This window comes from Gracilinanus agilis, chromosome 1 (assembly GCF_016433145.1).
Source record: "Gracilinanus agilis isolate LMUSP501 chromosome 1, AgileGrace, whole genome shotgun sequence".
Classification (NCBI taxonomy): Eukaryota; Metazoa; Chordata; class Mammalia; order Didelphimorphia; family Didelphidae; genus Gracilinanus; species Gracilinanus agilis.
The window spans coordinates 518740821-518752994 of NC_058130.1; the positions used below are offsets into that span (position 1 = coordinate 518740821).

The 12174-nt window shown below is 33.5% G+C and overlaps 1 protein-coding gene across 1 annotated transcript in view; it reads left to right on the forward strand.

Annotated features, from left to right (window-relative positions):
• PCMTD1 (protein-L-isoaspartate (D-aspartate) O-methyltransferase domain containing 1) overlaps positions 1-12174 on the forward strand; it is a 56791-nt gene that overhangs the window by 17764 nt on the left and 26853 nt on the right. The window contains exons 2-3 of the mRNA XM_044666324.1: positions 30-459; positions 9374-9476. Coding sequence (XP_044522259.1) covers positions 153-459; positions 9374-9476 — 410 coding nt within the window. The 5' untranslated portion in view covers positions 30-152. The remainder of the gene's footprint in view (positions 1-29; positions 460-9373; positions 9477-12174) is intronic.

The window sequence follows — 12174 nt, forward strand, 5'->3', positions numbered from 1 at the left end:
TAAACTTGTTCATTTTTTTCTTTTCCTAGGATTAACTTTTTTTTTTTTAGATTTAATGTTCTGTTGAAAGAAAAACAAATCAAGTTCCCTTGTACTGATTCTGGACATTCTGCCAATGTTTTTCAAATTAATAATTTAATTTGAATATCATCATGGGAGGAGCTGTGAGTGCTGGGGAAGACAATGATGATTTAATTGACAACTTAAAAGAAGCTCACTATATTCGTACTGAAAGAGTGGAGCAAGCATTTCGAGCTATTGATAGAGGAGATTACTATTTGGAAGGCTACAGGGACAGTGCTTATAAAGACTTGGCTTGGAAGCATGGAAACATCCATTTATCAGCACCTTGCATTTATTCTGAAGTAATGGAGGCACTGAAACTTCAACCAGGATTGTCTTTTCTTAACCTGGGAAGTGGAACCGGATATTTGAGTACAATGGTGGGCTTAATTTTAGGTAATTTAATTTTTGAGAAATTTTATTTTAAATATAAGGAATTCTCTGTAAAGCTTGGATCATATTAAAGTGTCTATTATTATACTGTTGTATATTGTGTGCAATACTGTACCTATTTTATAGTCATCCAATGCTATGTAATATTGTGCCTATATTATAGTCATCCAATGCTTTGCATATCAAATTGTAACTTTTTCAAAGTGAAATATAAAATAATCCATCTTCCTCTTGCTTCTAGCCAATTGGGTAAACTGGTACCAGGCAGGTGCCACTTGCTAGACACAAGCTTCTAAACCTTCTTCCTTCCAATCTGAAATTTATCTTAAAAGCTAGGAAGTAGCTGGGACTCTGGCAAATCAGGATTATACTATTGTCCTTTTTTTTTTTTTTTTAATTGGCGCGGTGGGGGGCGGGGATTTATTGTTGAGTTGAGAAATTGAGGAGTAAAAATGGAGGTACAATGTCTTTACTGACCTTTTCTCAACACCATGGGAACATTTCCTTTTATTAAAGAGATACAGGTAAGATGGAAGTTAGAATTAAGAGAGATGGAAAGAAATTAAGTTTATGAAATACATTTAAATAAAGCCAAAATTTGTGGTGAGTATGAAAATGTTAGAAATAGCTTTCTACTATGATGTATGGTAAGGTTTGAACAGCTGTAGGTTTTATTAAGAAATGATTGCTATCATTGCAAAGAGTATTTGCAAAATTCATTTGCAAAAGATCAACATTTGACATTTTTTTTTGGTGACTTTTTTAGCTTTGAGAAAAACTGTTGGGTATAAAAAAATTACCATTGATTCAGATCATCTATCTAGAGCACTTTGCAACCCTCATATTGGTATATGTATTATCAGTATTCTTGAGAAGCTACCTAGAAACATAGCTATAGAGGGTGTGTGTGTGTGTGTGTGTGTGTGTGTGTGTGTGTGTGTGTGTGTGTGTGTGTGTGTGTGTGTGTGTAAAATTTGAATGTACCTCTGACTTGTGACTTTGCATTTTTCATATTATCGTTTTTATCCTTTGTGTTATGGAATTAAGGTAATTGAAAAAAGTGAGTGTCATAAGAATAGATGAGATGCTAGTGTCTCCTGGGAATTTATAAATAGCAACTGGGCCATTTGAATTTTGGGGTAAGTGGGTTTTTGTTTTTCTTTGCAGTTGAGAATTGGAAGATGTTTTTCTTTGCCCATATAGCTTTTCTTTATATCACAGAGGTTTTAAATTTTCCTTTTTTATATCCTATGATTTTGTAATTTATAAAGAAAAGCTTTCTTTCATTTGCATAGCCTCTTGAGAAGAGGACATATTGAATACATCTCAGGTTTGCTGTGAGGAAAGTTTTAATAATGATGAATGATGATGATGATAATCTAGCATTTTATAGTGCTTTTTATGGCTCATTTGATTTTCACAAAGTGAAGTAGGGAGGTAGGTGTGATTTTTTTTGTCCCCATTTTACAGATGATGAAACTGATGAACAATCTAAGTGATTTGCCCAGAGTCGCTACAGTTAATGTCTGAGACTAGATTTGAACTAAGATCTTCTTACTTGCAATACAGTGCTTTATATATGCCGCACTATCTAGAGTTACTGGCACATACCTAGATTTAGAGCTGGAAAGCACTTTAGAGGTCATCTAGTCCAGAGGTTTCAAACTCAAATAGAAACTAGGCTCCATTAAAATGAATATAAAGATCGCTTTAGGTTCAAATTAACTTAGAAAAACCCATGTATTAATACTGCAGTTTCTGCTTTATTTTATTTTAACTTAATTTGCTAAATATTTTTCAAATACATTTTAATCTAGTTAGGGCTACACTCCAAAGAATTGCCAGTAGGCCTTGTGTGTTTATCACTTGATTTAGTGCAAACATTTTTTTTTGATAGATGAAAAAGCTGAGTTCCATAGAGGTTTAATGACTTTTCCCAAGGTTCTACAGATAAATAAATATTAGATAAGGGTTCAAACCTTGGTCCTTTCACTGTAAATCAACTTAATTTATTGGAGCCATCTGAAGGATGATGTAAGCTATTTTCTCAGACAACCTCAGTTAACTTAACCACATGAGGTCAATAGCACTAATTTCAGTATGACACTAACTAATCTAGACTACTCCAAAGCACTCAACCAAATTCTCTGATCTTTAAATGCACGACTCTTGCCGATCTTTGGGCTGAGATGTAGTAGTAAAACCCTTTGGACATAGGGCACCTTTATTCTTCAGCATAAGACTTTTTAGGTCATTATTAAAGGCAGTCATTCTTTAGAAGGATGTTGGCAATGGAGAATTAATCTATCAGTCTGATGCCCTTCCATTATATATGTGGAGCTCATTGACAATTGTCACTGGGCACTGAACCATTGCTCACTGAACAGTGTGGATCAGAGTAACATTATTTAGAATGACAAATGGGTTAAGTGACTGCCTGAAACATCAGACTGTCTTAAAACATCAGACCGCATGTCCACATAAATAGCTACCTGCAAGAGATATTAGAGATAAGAGATATTATAGTTTCCCTATACTGTGCCATGGATACTCAAAATCTTAAATGCCATATTTTAGTTAGGACACAGACAGATTTGAATATATCCAAAGAAGGAAGAATAGGCATTTCAGATTTTGAATGACCAAGGCAGAGTATGAGGAAATTATCACTTCCCTCATATCTCTAGTAAGGCAACTTAAAATTGCATTATTTAGGGAATCTGAGAAGTTCAGCCCAAAGGAAGGGAGATAGTAGGCACATGATGGTCATCTTCATGTATTTTGAAGTGCTGTCATGTGGAAGAAGGACTAGACTATACTTGATATTTCTATTTCTACAATAACTCTTGCATTCCTTCCCTTTCTCCACTCACTAAACAATCATTCTGGATCAGACCATCATTATTTCTCACTCCTGGGTTCCCTTCTGATTCTGAAATTTTGCAGTTGCCATCCCAGGAAAACCAGTTCCTATTTCAGTGAAAGAAAGAACTTTATTTGAAAAAAAAAAAAGAGTTTGTAAAAACCTATATAATTCATAAGGTCTGAGAGGCAGCATGTTGTAGTGCATAGAGCATTAGACTTGGAGTCACAAAGACCTTCTTTTCTTTATGACACTTGATAGGTGGTCATTTGACTTCTCTTTGTTTCATTTTCCTTACCTGCAATTAGGCACAGTAGAACTGGGCCTGGAGTTAGGAAGTTGGGAAGACCTGAATTGAAATATGTCCTCACTTGTTACTTGTGTATGACCTTAGGAAAGTCATATGGTCTGCCTCAGTTTTCTCAATAGTGAAGCAGGGATAATAATAGCATGCGTCTCCCAGTGTTATTGTGAAGCTAAAATGGGAATATTTGTAAAGCACCTTGTCAACCTTAAAGTGCTTTGTAAATGCTAGCTATTATTACACAAGAATCATAAAGGCTCTGGCTAACTAGGCATGCTAGCTAAAGTGAATAAAGAATTACTTATCCAGGTTTTATCCACTAACCCTGAGTTCTACAGAGCTCAGTTCTAAATCCTTTTTTCTTTTCTCTCCATCCTAAAGTAATCATTAGTTCTCAGGAGTTCAATTTTTACCTCTATGCAGAGGATTCCCAGATCTATATATATAACCCTATCCTGTTGACGAACCTATAGCATGTGTGCCAGAGAGGGCATTCAGAACCCTCTCTGTAGGCATGCACACCACTGTCCTAGCATAGACAGTTCACCAGAGTTCATTACTAGAAAGCCAGCCGGGCTATTGCCATCCCTCTCTATGCAGTTTGGGCACTCGGTCTTCAAAAGGTTTGCCATCACTGCCTTAACCTTTCCCTTGAATTAGTAGGTTCCCTAACTACCTTTTGGAAATCTCAAATAAGATGCCTATAAGCCATTGCACAGTCAGCTTTTTTCTAACAGAATTCATTGTCTTATATGTCTTCCCTTTTACTGTAGAGAAGAACACTGCCATCCTCTTAGCGCATGATCTCAGTATCCTCCTCATCTCCTTTCATATTCTCATTGCATTTATCAATCTGTTGCCATCATGTAGTTTGTTTTCACAAGCATTTCTCCTTTCTTTGGAAAGCATTTCTCCTCCTCTTACAACTGTTCTTATCACATCATATTTGGATTATTACAATAGTCCTCTGGGTAGTCTCCCTGCCTCAAACCTTTTTCTATTCTAATCCATGGTCCACTGTGCTGCCCAAGTGCATGTCTGATCATACCACCCAAATGCTCAATTAAATAAACTCTTGTTTGGTGTTTAAAATCTTCTATAACCTGGCCCCTTCCTAACTTTGTAGGCTTCTTTTAATTTATTGTCTTCATACTTTGCAATCTAGGGCTTTAATGTGATCACACACAAAACTTGAGGAATCCTTAGCATTTGCCTTTTTACTGGCTGTCTCTCATCTCAAAGCAGATACTTTCTCTCTATCAAGGCTTCTGGTTTCCTTCAAGACTCAGTTCTGTCATTCTTTATGTTGGAGGTCTTTCCTGTGTGTGTACACACATGTACACACACACCTGTTAAGATTTTTTGCATGTTATCTTCTCCCACTAGAATGTGAGCTCCTAGAGAACAGGGACTAGCTTTTTGCCTTTCTTTGTATTCCTGGAGTTTAGCAGAGTGCCTCACACTATTAAATATTTAATAATTGATGGTGGTGGATTAATCTTGGGTAAGTCACCCTCTGAGGGTTTCATTTTTCTCAAGTGTAAAATGAGTGATGTTAGTCCAGATGGTCTCTAGGGTTCTATAAGCTCTTTAAGTTTTATAATATATAATTTATGAACCACACAGAAAAAGAAAATTATATATGATACAAATGCAAGCCCATATTAAAATGCAACATGGCCTATCTAGCCATTTTGATGGCACGCATTTTGGCACATATAATCTAAATCCTTAATGTGCCCATGATGAAAGCAGTAAATTGGTGACTTAAATTTTCGAATGGAGTTTTTTATTTCAAGGAGTAAAATGGAATTGAACTAATTGGCCTCCTAACTTTTCCCAGTTCTAGATCTATAATCTTATGATTTGCTTTATTTTATAGAATCCTTAGTATGCTGGCAATATTTTAATATACTAAAAATATAACATGTAAATATATTAATATACAATTACATTTTAATGTAACTTAAAATGTATATATAGAAGTTATAAATCTAAATTAGATTCTCAATATGGTGTGTTAACCATAAAAATTAAATTTTAACTTGGTGGAATTTTATTAAATAATGGTTTCATTTAATGAGTTTTACATTAATATTGACCTTGTGCATAATTTTTTTAAACCCTTATCTTCTGTCTTAGAATCTTTAACTAAGCATGGGTTTCAAGCTAGAAAATTGGTTAAGGTATAGGTAATTGGGAGTGACTTGCCCAGGCTCACACAGCTACAAAGTGTCTGATTCTAGATTTGAACCCAGGCCCATATGATGTTAAAGAACCACATTAAACTTTTTTTCCTCCATGTAGAAAATTTCCTAATTCTAGTAGTTGAGTTTTTGGACTAAATTTTGCCCCTAGTATTCTGAATTAAGATTGGGTTGCAGTAAATAAAGGTTTATTTTAAATAATACTTTGTCAAAGCCCTCAGAAAAATTGCAATAAATTGTCTGATTGTTTATAGACCCTAAAATCTAACTCTAAACTGAAGTAGAACAATGTGTGCTCCATGTCCTATTTTCTTTGGATAAAAAAATTTCTGTTTTAACTATAACTAATAAAAAGCAGGAATTTTATTAGTGACATTACTTCCCACTGTGTGAATGTTTTTCAGTGTTACATTAGCTATTGAATAAAGGACCAACAAATTAGGCAGCAAGAAAATACAAGAATTAAATTAAAACACTTGGAAATTACATCATAGAAAAGGAACAATTGGTAGGGAAAAAATGACATAGTAGAGGTGTGGCTTGTTCTCTGTGAGTAGATTCAGGTTTTGGAATTTAGTCTTAACAAAAAAAAGCACTAACAAATTGTATAAATAGAATTAGATTCAAAGATATTTTGATGACGATTTGGCCATAAGAAAATATAGAAAAAGTACATAAATTAAAGAACTATAGTATTTACCTTTGAGGTTAGACTTTGACATAATTCTAATTATTTGCATTTTTATTTGGGTACTTCATAGCCTTCTGGATAACATTATTGAAATCATGGATCCTGTGAAATTTCAAATTTCTTTAATGTTGAAGTCCCATAAACAAGGTAGATTGCGTTAAGAAACTGAGAGAATATAATTATTTCTTCAAGGACAATTTAAAATTCCTCATTCTTTTTTTTTTTCTCATATTTTTCAACCTATACCCTGATAACATTTCCAGTTTTTCATTTGGAGGTAGCAGCTAGATGATTGTATGGGTAGAACACCAGGCCTCTGGAGTTAGGAAAATCTGAGTTCAAATCCAGCCTCAAACACTTAATAATTGTGCTACCTGCCACTTACCTTCTGTTTACCTTAATCCACCGAAGAGGGAAATGGCAAACCACTTCAGTATCTTTGCCAAAAAACCCCCCATGGATGGCATGAAGAGCCAAGACACAACTGAATGACTGAATAACAAAAACTTGAGATAATTGACTTGCCTTATTTCTGTCTGTTGAATCTAATGACTACAAATTTGTGATTTATAATTAATTTTAAATTAAAACTTATTTTCTGACTTGCTACATGCAGTTCATTTACTACAGCTTACAATACTATTCTCAAAGACCTACTTATTGTTCTTGAATCCTGACTGAAAGTTATATCAGCTTATCAGTTTTACTAATAGTTTTATAGTATGGGTTTTGTTTTATTTTTTGGCCATCAGATGATATTTTTAATCTTCTTGATCATATTCTCATGGCTTTTGTTGTTCTGATGTATTTGACTCTTTGTGACCAGATAGACCATAGCACTCCAGTATTGTCTGTGGGATTTTCTTGTTAGATACTGAAGTGGTTTGCTATCTCTTTCTTTAGTGGATTAAGGAAAACGGGTTAAGTGACTTGCCATGGGTCACACAGCTAGCAAATGGCTTACGCTGGATTTGAGCTCAAGTTTTCCTGACTCCAGGCACAGTGCTTTATCTGTTGAGCTACCTAGGTAGATTCCCATTTTCATGGATGGGAATATAAGAAAAAATAACCACTCCTGTAGATAGAACCATAAAATAATATTTTCAGGGAGAAATCAAAGTCCGAAGTTGACATAAAACTAAAGAGAGAAAGTTCTTGTGAAAAGTCCTGCTTTACTTTAGGTGTAAGGTGTTCAGAAATTAACATTTGGGTCCTAACTTTAAAAAAAATGTGCCTAATTTTCATTATTACTTTGCATTCTAAAGAGATTTTGAAATGAAAAGAAACACATCACATGCTTTTTTAGGTTAAAAGACTATAAGGGACAGGGAGGTCTCTTGAGTACCTAAAATTTTGTTTCAGGTGGGCTGTGAGATGGAATACTTTTTTTTACTTTTTAAAAAATTAGGGCAGGAGGTTTCAAAGATAAAAAAGTTTCACAAGTTAGAGGAATTCTTATAACCAGAATTCTAGCAATAAAAATGAATTATTCTTTATCACAATTTAATCTAGAAGGAGGAATGAGTTTTTTTAATCCAGAAATAACTTGGTGCAAAGACAAAAGGAATTAGTAGAGCATTAAAATAATAATTTAATGAAATTGTTAAGAATTCCCTTAAACATGAGACTATATGGGTGTCTTTAGGACACACTATTCAAGAGTGTGAGAAAGAATCCTTATCTGCCTTCTCTCCTGGGACCAGAAGCTCCTTTTCCTACATTCTTATTTCTTAATTAACTTAAAGGTGCTCTTATATGTACAAATTGAAGGTCAGTGAATAGGATGAATTAATTCTCTGCTAAGAGAATAAGAACAACTTAATCCCACTCATTCTGTGTATATATTTACTAAGGATCAATATGATACCAACTCTGGGAGGTAAAAACTTCTCTAGGATTTTATATTCTAGTAAGGGAGATGTACACAAATAACTATAATATAAGGTAATCTGTAAGTGCTTCATAAGTGGTACAAAGTGAAATGGGAATTTAGATCTTGGAAAGATGATAAGCTATGATGGTCAAGGTATATATAGTTCATAGTGGGAAGAGGTAAAATCTGATGTGCACATGATATTTTTCTGATTATATCCTGAAACTATAATGCTGTTCTTGTGTACTTGTACTTTAGAAAATTAGGGCAAATTTTTTGTACTACCTATCTTTGTTTTCAGCATTAAGACTTGAGTCCATATGTATTGAAAGCAATCAAGTTAGAACTAATGGTAAATATTCAAAATTCTTATTATCTATTGTAGCTTTAGAAACAGCTCCTACTAAATCCAACTTTCTTAAGAATAAATGGAATAGGGGGCAGCTGGGTAGCTCAGTGGAGTGAGAGTCAGGCCTAGAGATGGGAGGTCCTAGGTTCAAATCCAGCCTCAGACACTTCCCAGCTGTGTGACCCTGGGCAAGTCACTTGACCCCCATTGCCTACCCTTACCACTCTTCCACCTATAAGTCAATACACAGAAGTTAAGGGTTTAAAATTAAAAAAAAAAAAAGAATAAATGGAATAACCATATTATATCTTATTTCATTCTGATGAATATCTTTTTTTTCTTTTACTCTTCCCCTCCCTCCTAATCCTAACATTGTTTTATACTACTAACAAGTAGCTCTTACTATGTACAAGTTATTAGGTGTTAGAGATACAAAGATAGATATGACAAAGACCCTGTTCTTAGAAAGTTTAGACTGAAAGTACTTGTCAATTAGAACTAGATACCAACATATTTAAAAATCCTGTTTACAGTACTTGAGATTATATGAATGAACATGGATTGTAAAAAGGGGTTATGAAAGGGCATATTATTATTATTTTCATAAAAATGCTGCTGCTACGATTGCAGGTCCTTTTGGAATAAATCATGGAATTGAACTTCACTCAGATGTGGTGGAATATGCTAAGGAAAAACTCGAGAGCTTCATCAAAAATAGTGATAGCTTTGACAAGTAAGTATTGAAATTTGCAGTATTTCTTTGGAGGCCATAAACTGTGAATTGCTTCTTTTCAGTTAAAGAATAATATTAGTATTGCTCCATACTTAGTTTTAACTTACTGAAACTTTTTCTGAGGTGCTTTGAAAGTAAGCTCAAAAATACTGCATTCACATGGAGAGAAAATAATTCTTTTGTTTTAATTGATAAAGCCACTCTCAATTGTAAAAACTCCTTAGTGATGTAAAACTAGAATATTTAAATAAAAATATTAAAAACTTAGTTTTTATTTCACATAAATAATATCCCATCAAAACAGTAAAGTATCTTATATCATAGTCTTTACCAAGGATCAAACCATAAGGTAGATATGTGACTGGAATTAGTCCTGGGAGCCCAGGGTTCTACTCAAATCATGTGACTTTACTTGAAAACTTCCCTATTTTTTTAATTTATAATACTAGTCTATTGCCTGTGAGTTAACTGCTTGCTTTTGGAGAATATATGACATAATTTGTTTAAATATTTCTAAAGATAATTGAAATTGGAAATGAATGTGTGTTCCTTCTCTCCTTTCCCCAGAAGTATTAGCATTATTATGGGTTTTCCTAACCTATGAGTAAGTTATGATCCAAAAATTCTTTTGTTTGTTGCTTGTTGGGAACACTGAACATATTTTTCCATGGAAAAGTGTTATACAACATTGTTTAACCATTGTATATTTGAACTGTAGTGCAAATAATATGTTAGGGTCTAATTACCATCAATAATGTTTTTATGGTAAAATTTGTTCGGAATTCAGTTCTGGCTCAGCTCCTGGAGGTAGCTTCATCAGAAAAATAAACCCAAGGGCGAAGAAAGGTGAAAGAAATATAAGGATCTACGGATAAACAGTAAAAAAGGATGAAGAATAGGTTTTATTTCTACTACCACCCTTTCCTTTTCTTGGGAGACTAGATGAGGCAACAGCTGTATTAGTATCACAAGTGATGATGAGATCTTAACCACTTTAACATGATGAGATCTAACCACTCACCCTTTTACATTGCTGACCAAAACTGTATTGGGGTAAGGGAGTAGAAGGAGGGAAGAAAAATAATGTATGTAAGAGGGAGCTTTTCTTTCCTTTCATCCTTTCCCCCCTGTTTTATCACACAGTGACAGTTTCTGGTAATTAATGGAGGGAAGGCTCCAAGGAAGAAAGGAGCAATCTCTCAGTTCCTGAGCTGCACTGGCTATCTATTTATACACATCAGTTTAGAATTAACAGGACTATTTTTAATTTCATGAATTCTGAGTGACAATTTACTAAACTTCTTACAGTGACTTTTTTTATGTATGTTATAAGAGATACTTACATTTAATTCACATTTTGAATTATTTTGCCAAATACAAACTGAGTTGGATTTGATCTACATCATTTTTTAAAAAAACCCTTATTTTCTCTTAGAATTGATACTAAGTATCATTTCCAAGGCAGGAGAGTGATGAGGACTAAATTGTTGGGGTTAAGTGATTTGCCCAGGATCACACAGCTAGAAAGTGTATGAGGTCATATCTGAACACAGGACCTCTTATCTCTAAGCCTGGTGCTTTATCAAACCCTGAGCTACCTAACTGTGCCTCTCTACATAACATCTTGGGGAATAGTTAGGTGATATTAGTGCAAGGGTTGCAGGCAACTTGAGCTCTCTTAATGAACATGGAATTTCTTAAAAAAAAAAATTCTATATTTTCAACTTTTCAATTGTGCCTCTGGTGGGTGCCATTAACCAGGATAAGTTGATAATATTAGCATAAATTATTACTTCAATATTTTTAATTTATCATTTTTTTAAAAACAATTTTTACAAAAATAAAATACTTTACAAAAATAATTGTGTTTCTTTGTTTTCAGTCTGGGTAGTACATATACATAAGGCCCTGTTTTGTACATCAGGATAATAATAAAATATGTAAGGTTTTTTTAAAAATTATATTTCATGTGATAAGTTTCCCAATTATAAGTGGTCTTTACATTCCACCTTGATTAAGACAAAGCAGAACAGGAACTGGGATGGAAGTAGAATACCACAACATTTTCCTATGAAAGTTTTTATGAAGCTAAGACTTCATTCTGTCAAGTGGCAGTACCCTTGAGAAAATAATAAAAGATGTCACATTACCTAAAGTATTTCTTGATCACTAAAATAAAAAATGTATAACGTATAAAATAGATGTTAAGATGTATTGATTTTTAATTTGCTGCTTTAAAAAAATGCTACATTTTCCATTTGATTGCCATACTTTTATAATGCATGTTTTTGACTCACACTGAAAACTGTCAGTTTTCCTTCACTTCAAGTTTTATGTTTTAGTTGATATTGAGTAAATATGAAATACATTTAGCTATGAGATTTACCATTTCTTGGAATTTTTATTTCTGAATATTTGGTCTTAAAAACTTCTGTTTTGATTTTGTTTAATGGCAAACATCACAGCCTTTGTAGCAAATTCTATGAAGTATTGTAGCTTATTTTGAAATAGTGAATTCAGTCTTAGTTTTGAATAAACTATAAAAGAGTGAAGTTTAATGTTTTTGAAATTTGTTAACTTTTAGAGTTAAAATGTTTTCCTAAAGTGTAAATTTATAGATAGTATCCTAAAACTTAATAAAAATATTCACTTAATTTAAGGTAACTGGCTTTTTAGCCAATTAATAGGAACAGGAATA